The sequence below is a fragment of the Balaenoptera physalus genome, assembly GCF_965194825.1.
Source record: "Balaenoptera physalus genome assembly, chromosome: 16".
NCBI lineage: Eukaryota > Metazoa > Chordata > Mammalia > Artiodactyla > Balaenopteridae > Balaenoptera > Balaenoptera physalus.
The window spans coordinates 67,256,653-67,270,108 of record NC_138898.1 but is presented as its reverse complement, the minus strand read 5'-3'; the positions used below and the strand labels follow the sequence as shown (position 1 = coordinate 67,270,108).

Below are 13,456 nucleotides of genomic sequence, written 5' to 3'. Positions count from 1 at the left end.
GCAGCCAAGACCCTGGGCTGGGATCCAAAGAGCTGGCTGTGTCCCTCTCCCTTGCAGGGTGCTGGTCATGGACGAGGGGCAGGTGGCAGAGAGCGGCAGCCCGGCCCAGCTGCTGGCCCAGAGGGGCCTGTTTTACAGGTTGGCGCAGGAATCAGGCCTGGTCTGAGCCCAGCCCCTGGATCCTCCTCCCGCCCCACCAACCCAGAGAGTCTGCCAGGCCCTGGAGACACAGTGACCCGGGGTCATCAGTGGCCACGTGGAATTGAGTCTAGACCCCTCTCTGCTCTCTGGGAGGAGAAAATGCCCGATCACCCCAGACCCAAGAGGACACAGCAACCCGCAGGTTGGTCTGATCAGGGCTCATCCAGCCGCATCTACCCTGGAGCCAAAGTCGACAGCAGCTCTCTGCCCTGGCTGCCCACTGTACTCACCTGGGGACCCCAAAAAACTGCCTGTGCCCAGGCTCCACCATAGACCAATAAAATGAGAATCCCTGGGGCTGGGGCTGGAACAATGGTGTGTGTACCTTTTACAGAGTAACCTTTTATTTTGAGATGATTGTAGATTGACAAGCAGTAAAAAATAATCCAGAAAACTCCTTGTGTACCCTTTACTACTTTTCCCCCAATAATAACATCTTTTTTTTTTTTGAAGTATAGTTGATTGACAATGTGATAATTACTGCTGTACAGAAAAGTGATTCAGCTATACATATATATACATTCTTTTTAAAAATATTCTTTTCCACTATGGTTTATCATAGGATATAGAATATAGTTCCCTGTGCTATACAGCAGAACCTTGTTGTTTATCCATTCTATACATAAAAGCTTACATCTGCTCACCCCAACCTCCCACACACCCCCTCCCCCTTGGCAGAGTCTGTTGTGTATGCCCATGATTGTTTCATAGATGGGTTCATTTGTGTCATACTTTAGATTCCACATATAAGTGATACCATATGGTATTTGTCTTTCTCTTTCTGACTTACTTCACTTAGTATGATAATCTCTGGTTGCATCCATGTTGCTGCAAATGGCATTATTTCATTCTTTGTTATGGCTGAGTAGTATTCCGTTGTATATATGTACCACATCTTTTTATCCATTTATCTGTTGATGGACATTTAGGTTGTTTCCATGTCTTGGCTATTGTGAATAGTGCTGCTATGAACATAGGGGTACATGTATCTTTTTGAATTATAGTTTTGTCCAGATATATGCTCAGGAGTAGGACTGCTGGATCATATGGTAATTTTATTTTTAGTTTTCTGAGGAACCTCCATACTGTTTTCCACAGTGGCTGCACCAACTTACATTCCCACCAACAGTGTAGGAAGGTTCCCTTTTCTCCACATCCTCTCCAGCATTTGTTATTTGTAGACTTTTTAATGATGGCCATTCTGACTGGTGTGAGGTGGTACCTCGTAGTTTTGATTTGCATTTCTCTAATATTTAGCAATGTTGAGCATCTTTTCATGTGCCTATTGGCCATCTGTATTTCTTCTTTGGAGAAATGTCTATTTAGGTCTTCTGCCCATTTTTGGATTGGGTTGTTTCATTTTTTTTGTTGTTGAGTTGTATGAGCTGTTTGTATATTTTGGAAATTAAGCCCTGTTGGTTGCAGCATTTGCAAATGTTTTCTCCATTCTGCAGGTTGTCTTCTCATTTTTCTTATGGTTTCCTTTGCTGTGCAAAAGCTTGTAAATTGATTAGGTTCCATTTGTTCATTTTTGTTTTCATTTCTATTGCCTTGGGAGGCTGACCTAAGAAAACATAGGTACGATTTATGTCAGAGAACGTTTCGCCTATGTTCTCTTCTAGAAGTTTTATGGTGTCATGTCTTATGTTTAAGTCTTTAAGCCATTTTGAGTTTATTTTTGTACATGGTGAGAGGATGCATTCTAACTTCATTGATTTACATGCAGCTGTCCCAACTTTCCCAATACCACTTGCTGAAGACACTATTTTTCCCATTGTATACTCTTACCTCCTTTGTTGAAGATTGGCTGTAGGTGTGCGGGTTTATTTCTGGGCTCTCTATTCTGTTCCATTGATCCATATGTCTGTTTTTGTGCCAGTACCATATTATTTTGATTACTGTAGGCTTGTAGTATTGTCTGATGCCTGGGACAGTTATGCCTCCTGCTTTGTTCTTTTTCTTCAGGACTGCTTTGGCAATTCTGGGTCTTTTATGGTTTCATATGAATTTGAGGATTATTTTTTTCTAGTTCTGTGAGAAATGTCATGGGTAATTTGATAGGGATCGCATTAAATCTACAGATTGCTTTGGGTGGTATGGCCATTTGAACAATATTAATTCTTCCAATCCAAGAGCATGGGATATCTTTCCATTTCTTTGAATCATCTTTAATTTCCTTTAATGTTTTATAGTTCTTGGCATATAAGTCTTTCACCTCCTTGGTGAGGTTTATTTCTAAGTATTTTATTTTGGGGGTTGTGATTTTAAAAGGTTTTTTTTTTTACATTCCCTTTCTAATATTTCATTGTTGGTGTAAAGAAATGCAACTGATTTCTCTATGTGAATCTTGTATCCTACCTTGCTGAATTTATCAACTCTAGCACTTTTGTGTACAGTCTTTAGGGTTTTCTATATATCATATCATCATCTGCATATAATGACAGTTTTACCTCTTCCCTTCCAATTTGGGTACCTTTTTCTTTCTTTTTCTTGTCTGATTGCTGTGGATAGGACTTCCAATACTATGTTGAATAGAAGAGGTGAGAGTGGGCATCCTTGTCTTGTTCCAGATTTTAGCAGGAAGGCTTTCAGCTTTTCATCACTGAGTATTATATTGGCTGTGGGTTTGTCATAAATGGCTTTTATCATCAAGACGTGTTCCCTCTATATGCACCTTGTTAAGAGTTTTTCTCATGAATGGATGTTGAATTTTGTCAAATGCTTTTTCTGCATCTATTGAGATGATCATGAGGTTTTTGTCTTTTCTTTTGTTTACATGGCGTATCACATTGATTCACGTATGTTGAACCATCCTTGTGAACTTGGGTGAATAGCACTTTGTCGAATCCCACTTGGTCGTGATGTATGATCTTTTTAATGCATTGTTGGATTTGGTTTGCTAATGTTTTGTTGAGAATTTTTGCATCTATATTCATCAAAGATATTGGCCTGTAATTTTCCTTTTTGGTGGTGTCTTTGTCTGGTTTTGGTATCAGGGTGATGGTGGCTTCATTGAATGTCTTTGGGAGTGTTCCCTCCTCTTCAATTTTTTGCAAGAGTTTGAGAAGGATGGGTGTGACTTCTTCTTTGTATGTTTGGTAGAATTCACCTGAGAAACCAACAGTAACATCTTAAAAGACGACAGCTCAATATCACAATCAGGAAATTGACATTGGTACAATCCACCGATCCTGTTCAGATTCCCCAGTTTTACTTGTACTCACTGGGTGTGTGTTTTGCATCATACGTACAGGTTCCTGCATCCATCACCACAGTCGGGATGCTGACTGCTTCTGTCTCCACGTGGACCCCTCAAATTGCTATTCTGTAACCACACCCACCTCCCCCCGCCCTCACAACCACTGGTGTGGTCTCCAGCCCATATAATTCCAACGTGCAGCCAGGACTGAGAACCGCTACTCCACCCTCATGCATGAGCTCCAGGGAGCATTATGTCTGAACAGATGCACAAGCCACAGCCCACACCAGGGAAGGGCCTCTCCGGGCACAAGCCCTCGCCCAGCACACAGTTCAATTCCAAAAGGGAGGTGAGAAGAGACAGGTCTCCTGGGCCCTACCGGGAGAATTTGCTCAGGATTTGGTGCATTTCATCCATTTGTTTATTCAGGACTACATCTGCCCCAGCAGCTGATGGAACACCTAGGGCGTTTCTGGTCACACTTCCACCCGCCAGGCGCCGTGGGGGAGACGCTGTTGGAAGGCCGAGGTCAGGGGTGGGTCAAGGTCCAGCGCTTGCTTCCATGAAGGTCAGTACACAGCGCACAAGGCTCAGGCCCGTTTGTGACAGCGATCAGCATTCTAATGAAAATGGCTTCAAGCACCAGGAAAGAGGTGAGAGCCTGAAGTAGCCAAGCCTGAGGTCACAGGGACACAGCTGAAAAGGGCAGCGTGAGAAATGAGACAAATCCCCGGATCATAACTATGGCCGCCCAGGGGTCTGCACTGACCCCCGGCACTGCAGCTGGGAGAGAGCAAGTTAATACTCAGAGAGGGTCGGAGCCGAGCAGGGTACAAAGTAAGTGCTCAATAATCGTTTGCTATTATTCTCGATACTGTTGTTTACGGGCCTCTGAGGGGCAGCAGAGGAGGGCAGATACCACAGGATTTTTGTTAACCTCTTCACTATTGATATGCGGGGTGGGCAATTCCACGTGGCGGCGTCCTGCGCACTGTCGGACGTCAGCAGCATCCCTGGCCTCCACCCACTCGAAGCCAGGAGCACCTTCTCCTCTAGTTGTGACAAAAATGCCTCCAGACACTGCCAGTTGAGTCATGGGTCTCCGCCATCAATAATGCACTGATACCTGGGCAACAGCTGTGTTGGTGTGTCAGGAGAGGCCCGTGGACACACACCTACTTGCCCGGACACAGGGCCTGCCCTGTCCCAGACAGCTCATGGGGACATTTTTTTTTTCTGTATTCCTTTGAATAGTTTAAGGCTTGAGTTGTTATCTTTGTTTTGTATACACTTTTTCATTGTGCCTATTGACCTCCTAACCTCATGGGGACTTTCTGATTGTCCATCCTGACTTAGGGTTTTCAGCCCAGAGGAATCTAAATCCAGGTCCAGTCATGGCTGCCTCCCCTTTTCAAGATGTGACCAGAGTTCATTTTGATACCTGCAAAATGGGGCAGGGGTCTGCATCCCTTGCCTGCCCCCGTCATGCCAACAAAATGTCATCATTACTAGTGATTTTGCTCCATTTTGCAGATGAGGAAACTGAGGCTCGGAGAGTGGACGTGACCTGGCAAGGCCACCTGGCTAGTAAGTGGCAGAGCAGGGATCTCCCCTTGGGCCTAACACCAAAGTCCAAGTCATCTCGTGTGGGTGTCTGTCCTACTGCAAGGTGCAGGAAGGGACCAGACACAGTGCTTCTCATGTCTCCTCCTGGAGCCGAGCCAGCTGATGCCCTGGCAGAGCGACTGCAGGCAAAGGTGGCAGCTGTGTGCTTGGCATGGTCACCTGGCGTTGTTCCAGGGCCACAAGAGCCTCCTTCATGGAGGGAGGTGTTTTGCCAGGAAGCAGAGTGTGGGCTACGGAACCAGTGCCCGCAAGAGCCCACTAACAAGGCTGCTGTTGGGCCCACCCCATGGCTCCTTGGACACCAGCCCGTGGGCTACCCGGGCCATTAATCCCCTGGCTATGGCTCCTGTCAGCAGGGCCTGGCTGGCGGGTGAGCACAGCTAAGAGGCAGGAAAGCTATGTACAGACCTTCCTTGGTCAGTGCCTCTCTCGGTAGGTCCTTAAACCTCACCCGAGTCCCACTGGTCACTGCAAACACACAGCCCTGCTCTAAATGCCTGTCACCCAGTTAATCCTCACAATCGGAGGGGGAAGGTACGTCACCCCACACCTTACTAGGATGCTTTGCTGAGGAAGGTACTATCATTAGGCCCCTTTTACAGGTGACAAAACTGAGACAGAGTGTAAGTAAGTAGGGATCTGAACCCAGGCAGGCTGGTGCCAGAGCCCACGTCCTAACCACTGTACCACACTGCCTCTCGCACATTTCTTTAGCTCTAGCACATCGCTCATGGATAAGAGATGAATTCCACTCTAGAATCCCACCAGAAGGGCAGGAAAGGGCTCCTTTCCTTCTTGAACTGAGACGAGAGATCTGTGCATTTGTATTGGCTGTGCTTTCCCTCGCACCCAGCGTGGTACACAGCGCGTAGGAGGGGTCAATAGATACTGACCGTATGACTGGATGGATGGATGGAGGGAATGACTAGGTGGATGGATGAACAGACGAATGAATGCATGGATGGCATCACCACATATGAAGGCATCCTAAGGGCCAGGCATGGCTGTCTTCATCCTCACAGCCACCTGGCCAGGTGGCTACAAAGATCCCAGTTGTACCAGCAAGGAAGCTGCAACTCCGGAAGGGCAAGTTCTAGGGTCCCAATGACTTCAATCTGGGTCCCGGCCTGGCACAGGGACAGCACAGTCCCAGATTGGAGAATGCAGTCACTAAGCACGTGCCATATGAGCCTTCAGCAAGAAATAAAGAGATTACAGCCCTGCTTGCACGGAGCTGCCCCTGTCAAACAGGGAAAGGAGCAGGTGACGCAGACGTCTGGGAAAAGAGAGAGGACCCTGAGGTTGGAAGAACAGCAGCGAGGCGAGGAGGCAAGCATGGCTGGGGATGCTCTCTGGCCCGGGGCTCCCTTCCCACGGGGAGAGCTGTGCAAAGCGCTGAGCCCAGGGCCTGGCACGCAGCAGGTGCACAACAAAGCTTGCTTCTCCCCTTCTCCTTCCACGGCGCTGGGGCACTCACCTGGAAGAGGTGTGCAGGCCCCCTAACACCCCCCTCCACGCCCTGGCTCACCCTCTTCAGGGTTAATGCTGCACCCGCCACTCTTCATGACGTGGAAGGCACACGCCGATCGCACACTCATTTAGCATCTGACCCAGGATTTTAATACTCAGGGCCAGGCCCTGAGACAGAGACACACCCACATCTAAAATCGATTCCCCACAGGGCACATCCAAGTGCTTCTCATTCTAAGGGTGACAACCTCGCAGCTGCTTTTCATTGAGCACCTTCACCTCCCAGCTCCTCAGACCAGGCAGCCTGGAGGCGGGGGACGGGTAGGGGACACACAGCCAGCGCTGGCCGCTCCACCTGCGTGTGTCCTTGGAGCATGGTTCTGGGGTGTGTGCTCCCCAAATCCTGGCATTCCTCGCTGTCGAGACTCACCAATACGAACTCAGATCCCAACACCCCGGTCTTCCTCCCCCACTATCCAAAACTCAGAAATAACATCAGTTACCACAGGGAGGGGCTTCCTTCCTTAAGCGTCCCTGCATTTCCTGCCTCCTTTGTGGCCTGGTGGGGCCATGTGACTAATTCTGGCCAACAGGCTGTGAGTGGAACTGACTTGTGTCACTTCTGGTTTGAGACAGTTAACAGTGGGTGTGAGTCGTCCACAACTTCCCTTCCCCAGCTGTGGTGACCCAGAAGCCAGCCCCTGAGAGGCGATGTCATAAAACCAGAAGAGTCTGGATCTGTCAGTCATCGTACCAAAGGAGAGGCGCCTGATCCTCATCAAGAAATATACGAGAAATACACCCTTGTATTCATGTCCCAAGAGTTTATGGCTAGTTTGTTACTGCAGCATAGCCTAGCCTGGCCTAACACCACAAAGGGATTTCCAAGGGTAATTCTTGCCACTTGTGATGTTTGCCTTGCCTGTGTCTTAGAACCCAACCTGGGCCATGCACATAACACACACATCAGTGCTCATCTTCACAACAAGCCCAGGAGGGTATGATCAGCCCCATTTTACAGATGAGGCAACCGAGGCACGAAGACTAAGTGACCTGCCTAGGGTCACACAGCCTGCAGATGACAAGGACAGGACCCTGTCCACCGTGCTACACCGATTCCCCACCAAACCCCACCTGATTCTTAATCTCTAGGTTCCCAATTCCAAGAGCTCCCGCTAGAAACAACATGCTCGCCAAGGAGAAAGAACAGCAGCAGATGAGAGGGTGCCCCATCCCGACTCCTGGAGAGATGGCAGGAACCTTCGCTAGAAAGAAAATGGAACAGTCGTTTAGAAAGAAATAAAATATTTTTTTTTTTACTGCAAATTATTTGCAAATGTTCACGTTTCCAGTGTAAGTCATTACAAAAAGATCCCCAAGAAACACTTGGTTTATCTAATGTGAAATAATGGTTTAACTTACAAAAAATAAATATGTATTTCCACCTAAAAGAAGAAAGATGCTTCTCTGGCTTGAAGTCAGCAACGTAATTCACATAGCGAGCATGAATCTTGGGGCAGCCGTGACCTCTCTTTGCTTTTTGGGTCTCACTTTGGTCTCCAATCAGGGGACCTAAAGGGCTTTGAAGAAAGGACCCCACTTGCCCGTTTCCTTCCAGGAACACAGGGACCAACCACCAGATGCTGAGCCAACATGGCCATTCCCTGGGATGCCGCTCCTCGGCCCAGTACTTCCTCCCAAGAAATTAAAGTCTTGAGACTGTTTTTCTCCCTAGAGCAGTACTTAAAAAAAAAAAGAAAAAGAAAATCACTGACACTCATGATTGGGTTCTTTTCTTGTCCCAGAAGAGACTCAGTAACCATAAGTCAAGTTCTCCACCCGGCCGCCCCTGACAGCCAACCAGAGGCCCCGGGTGAGAAACTGAAATCTAAGAACAAGGAGGAGACTCAACGGGGCTCTTTTCAGTACCAACTGCTCACACTTGGAGGCACCAGCGCTCTTGGCTTTGAACGCTGCATAACCATGAGCAGGTCTTCTCTTTCGGCACCTGGAGGCGTAAACCCATTCTAGCTACAGGTAGAAAGAGGGAGGAAGGAAGGCAAGGTAAAGACGGGAGCGAGTGAGGAGGTGAGCAGTCAAGCGGGGAAGTCGGCGTTGAGAGAACTCTCCCGGCCTGGAGCTCCAGGGCCAGGTCACCCGGAGGCCAGCCCAGTCCCGTCAACGAGAAGCGCTGGGAGACATGCGGCCTCTGGCCCATGAAGCAAGTCCCGGTGGAGGCAGCGCTGTGACACTGGTTCCCACGTCTGAGCACCCAGAAGACCAGATGGCTGGTGAGAAGCGCGTCCACGGCCCGCAGGACACTGCCTGAGAGGGAAAATGATCTTCACCAGGCCCCTCACCTCCAAACTGCAGCCTTGGGGAAACAAGCATCTGGGTAGAGCCAGGCAAGGACAGAGAGGTGTCGGGGACCAGGGAGCGTCTCGAAAGCTTGGAACCCACAGACTTCGGCTGGAGAGATCTGAGGCAGTTGTCTGGATTTGGTCACTAGCATGTTTTATGCAACCGATTTCTCTGGAAGTCTGGCGGCCCAAACCACCCCACAGAGCACAGAGAGCACATGTGCCCTCCCAGGGGCGTGAGAATGTGTGTGCGTCTGTGGGGGTAACAGAGGCAAGGATGTGCGTGTTTTGGGGGCACCGCATCCCTGTGTCTCTCCTGTTTCTTCACAGCCAATTCCAGGCCAGGGGGCCAGAGGGTGGCTGCTTTCTGTGTGTTTTGGTTTTTTCTTTCTTTTTTTTTTTTTTTTGGTTTCAGTCTACGCGAGGCTTGGGTTCCCAAGGATGCCGACTCATCCCTGGCTGCTGGCATGTCGGCCCTGCAGTTCTGAGTAGCTGCACCCGCTCTGGGCTCACACCAAGCCAGCGTCTTTGGCCATGCTGTAGAAGAGACCTCTCTGTTGCAGGAGGCCGGAGGGGGGACCACACTCCCGGATCTCCCCTTTGTCCAGGACAATCACCCTGCAAGGAGGGGATGCAGACATGAGGGGTGGGGAAGGGGTTGGCACCTCGTGCCCCAAGAGCCCATCTGGGAAAGTCCCTGCTTTGGGTCAGGCCCCTAACACCTATACCACGACTCTTACAGTAGCCTTCTACCTGGCTGCCCATCCTCAACCCCAGTTCTAGTCAATGTCAATGTCCTGTGATGCTACTCCCAGTACTCTCTATCGCCTTTTATATTTCCTTCCCAGCACCATTCCCTTTTATTTGTTGCTGTGTTTATTGTCTGTCTCTGCACCCAGCCCCCAACTAATCTATAAGGTCCCGTAGGCGGGCTCCCTGTCTGACAGCTCCCTGCTCAGTCCCCAGTGCCTGGAACAGAGCCAGGAATGTGGCAGGCACTCCACACGTGCTGACTGAATAAATGATTGAGTGATGTCAAAAAATGCCTGGTACTAACCAGGACAAAGAGAGGTTCCACCAGCTCAGGATGTCACTAGGCATAAGGACAGTGTTGAATGAATGAATGAATGAATGAATGAATGAACGGGTGACCGGGGTGGACCACAAGGTCCGGAGGCCTTCTGTGCCAGGGCATCACCTCGTGTAGTCCATGATGGTGTTGAGCCGGTGAGCAATGGTGAGGACGGTACAGTCGTCAAACTGCGTCCGGATGGTGGACTGAATGAGGTCGTCCGTTTCCAGGTCCACAGCAGCCGTGGCCTCATCCAACACAAGGATCTTCGTCTTCCTCAGCAGGGCCCGGGCCAGGCACACAAGCTGGCGCTGCCCGACGCTTGACCGGGAGAGAAGGACCAGGAAACAGTGTCAAAACCACCCCGACCCTGAGCCTAGGCCTGAACTGAGAGAAGGGAGAAGAGACACTGGGTGCTGTTTAGATCAGGAGAGCGCTTCCACTCCCCACATCTGTGCCCATGGCAGACATCACTAATCGATCAGAACGGTCTTCCCGTTGAGCTAGAAGCAGGCTCAGAATCGTTCTCAACACAGGGCTCAGAGGTGATATCCAAAATAACAGGTAGCAAAAATGATCTCATATCCATGCCTTCTGTAGGGCCCCTCACTGCGGACTTTGGACTCAATCACGTGCCTGGCTTTGGCCAACGGGATGCTGGCAAACATAAGGCCGGCAGAGGCTTGAAATGGGAATGCACACCAGGCTTTGCTCACTCTTGCACCTCTGCCATCACCATGACAATATGCCTGAGCTGGTCTGCTGGAGGATGAGGGACACACGGGGCAGAATCTAACTGCCCCCAGTAGAGGCCGAATAGATCTGCCTACAGCCAGCGGCCACCACCCACGTGCGTGAGCCACGACTAGCAGAGTCGCCTGGCTGACCGCCCCAGTGTGTGAGCGGTCACGGCTCTTGTTGAACACACCTGAGGTTTGGTGCCTGGTTGTCATGGTGATGGATAAGTGAAAGAGGCACAGGATCCCTGCTGCGCCAGGCATTAACACTTCAGTTGCTGGATCATGGGTGGATCCTGGGGAGCCTGGGAGACGGACCACGGCAGCTGGGGCAGTGGGTGGGGACACGGAGGGCTCAGAGCAGTGCTATTTACTGACCGGAAGAGAAGCCTTTCCAAAGTTTAACAACTGATAGCCACTCTCCATTGAATGGAGCTGGTGTAAGCAAGGAAGCGTTTTGGCCATCCTGGTTACACCTCATGGTAAAATGAGCCTAGACTGAAACCCATTTTAGATACTGAAACTGAGGCCCCAAGAGGTTAAGAGACAAACAGCTCACGTGGCAGAGCTGGGACTCAAACCCAGGTCTGAACCAGATGGAAATGGACAAAACCTACAAACGCCCTGACGGAGGGAGAGCTGAAGCCGAGGAGACCCGGTTGGGGCCTCACCCCCGCCTACCTGAGGTTCTCCCCGCCTTCTGCGCACTCGTGGTTCAGCTTATGGGGAAGGGCTGACACGAAGCCCTTCAGGTGGGCCAGCTCCAGAGACGTCCAGACCTCTTCATCCGAATACTGGCTGAATGGGTCCAGGTTCATGCGGAGGGAACCCGAAAACAAAACGGGGTCCTGTTCGGAGGGAAGATGGCAGATGACATATGAGGCTCACGTCACGGTGGACACGGGTAGGGCAAAGAGGCGCAATGTAGAAAGTTCTTGCCAGAATTGTTCAAAATGGGGTTTCAGAGTCCCTTGGAATCACCATTTCTGAAGATGTCAATAATGGGGGAAAAAAGCCTGGAAAACTCTGGGTTAAGTGAAATAAAATAGATTTCTTTCTTGCAAGATTTCCCAGAGCATTCAATATGCAAATGTGTTGGGAACTTTCGGGAAGGGAGATGCAGCATGGGCAATTCCTAATTGCAAGGTACTTGGATTCCTCCCCATCCCGCCTCCAAATAAGAACCTTAGGAGAAATATAAGGCAAAACAACACTAAAAGGCAACGTATTAAGGAATCACCACCTACTGGCATCAGTCTAGAAAATTCATCTTTCTCGCCTAGCTCTTGGGAGGGTCAGAGATCCCTGTGCTGACCGACAGCCGGCAGAGAAGCCGGTATCTTAACTGGATCCTGTGAGATGCTCAGGAAGCTGCCTACTGGGTGGCAGGAGTGAAGGAATGAATGAAACCTGCTTAAGTCCCACTGTTATTTATGTGCTAAGAGGAGATTCCGTGAAGAAACATAGCATAATTTCAGTAAAAAGAAAAAAACCATGAAAGTAACAAAGTAGGAATAAAGGTAGGTTTGTCCTGAAAATACACACACATCGCTTTCAGCGTGACCCAGCCCAGCCCGTCGGCCCCACCTGGGGGATGATGGTGATCTTGAAGCGGAGGTCGTGCAGGCCGATCTTGGCAATGTTGACATCGTCAATGATGATCTCTCCCTCGGCAGACTCGTTGATCCGAAACAAGCCCAGGGTCAGGGACGACTTCCCGGCTCCTGTCCGCCCCACGATGCCAACCTGTGGGACAGGAAGGGCCCAGGGTGAAGTGGGAATGCTGCTATCTGGCGTTACCTCCTGCCCCATGGTGCCCTCATTTTAAGTACCAGCACCAGAGCAATTCAGTCATCTGGTCAACCCACCTCCCACCATAGCCCCCATCCTCAGCAGCTTCCCAGAGACATTCCTTTAGTGGCTGTTTTGGCCAAAGGTCAAGAAGGACTCCCTTCTCTTTGCCAGCTCTTTTTAGAAATTAAAATTATAATCAGCTCTTTTTATAAGTTAGTTATTTTCAACTCAAGATAATATTAAGTAATAATCAGATTGTTCTGGTGAAATATCTGAGCTGTTGAAATATCTCAAAGGTTCAAGCAGATCCCCCTGCATCCCAGCTGAGTAAGCAAAAAGAGGTTAGGGATACGAGCTGGCCTCTACTTATCCTCTCTTGAGGGAACTGGGCTGCCCATTTAATGGCCAATGATTGATGTTCCAGTTAGAACTCTCCCTTCTCATCTGGGCTCCGGAGAGGCCAGCTCCTCCACCCTCTGACAGCAACTCACAGAGCAGAGTCTCATGATGTAACATAAGCCATAAAGCGTCAGTGAGAACACCGCCCACTCTGTTCCTCCCCTTGTTATAAGTTGGAGAAATTCTCTCATGGGAACAGAACATTCTGAGCCTTGGGGTAGGAAGTTTAACAAATCCGTATGTTCAGAGATGAAACACTGTCTTCTGGCAAACGGCCAGGAGGACCCTTGGTCTCAGGGCAAGGATGTCTTCCAGGAACAGCAATACGTTCCAAAATTCTGTCCATTTCACATGTCCCTTGAGCCATCCCTAGTAGTGACGATGACGTCTTTCTGTTCTAGAGACTGCCAACTCGAATGCCTACAGGCCGAGTGGGCACATGAATGGAGCAGGAAGGGACCAGTCGGTGAACTGGGAGGCTCATGTCTTGTCTAGAAAGAGCCAGGCAAGGAGGATGGGCCCAGTGTTGCCAGATGTTCTGATCTTTCAAGAAAAGCAGGAAATGGATTTTTATATAAAACATTCCAGATTTTTCAAC

The 13,456-nt window shown here is 49.6% G+C and overlaps 2 protein-coding genes across 6 annotated transcripts in view; one reads left to right on the top strand and one right to left on the bottom strand.

The window, feature by feature from the left end:
* ABCC6 (ATP binding cassette subfamily C member 6) overlaps nucleotides 1-7,761 on the top strand; it is a 71,447-nt gene extending 63,686 nt beyond the window's left edge. For all 3 annotated transcript variants that reach the window (XM_082432552.1, XM_082432551.1, XM_082432550.1), the window contains one exon: nucleotides 58-7,761. In XM_082432552.1, coding sequence (XP_082288678.1) covers nucleotides 58-166 — 109 coding nt within the window. In that variant the 3' untranslated portion in view covers nucleotides 167-7,761. The remainder of the gene's footprint in view (nucleotides 1-57) is intronic.
* A 23-nt stretch (nucleotides 7,762-7,784) lies between these two features.
* ABCC1 (ATP binding cassette subfamily C member 1 (ABCC1 blood group)) overlaps nucleotides 7,785-13,456 on the bottom strand; it is a 132,480-nt gene continuing 126,808 nt past the window's right edge. For 2 of the 3 annotated variants that reach the window (XM_082432547.1, XM_082432548.1), the window contains 4 exons: nucleotides 12,253-12,411; nucleotides 11,347-11,513; nucleotides 10,055-10,249; nucleotides 7,785-9,474 (listed from right to left, as the gene is read on the bottom strand). In XM_082432547.1, the coding sequence (XP_082288673.1) occupies nucleotides 9,366-9,474; nucleotides 10,055-10,249; nucleotides 11,347-11,513; nucleotides 12,253-12,411 (630 nt within the window). In that variant the 3' untranslated portion in view covers nucleotides 7,785-9,365. The other variant, XM_082432549.1, reaches the window with a different exon arrangement.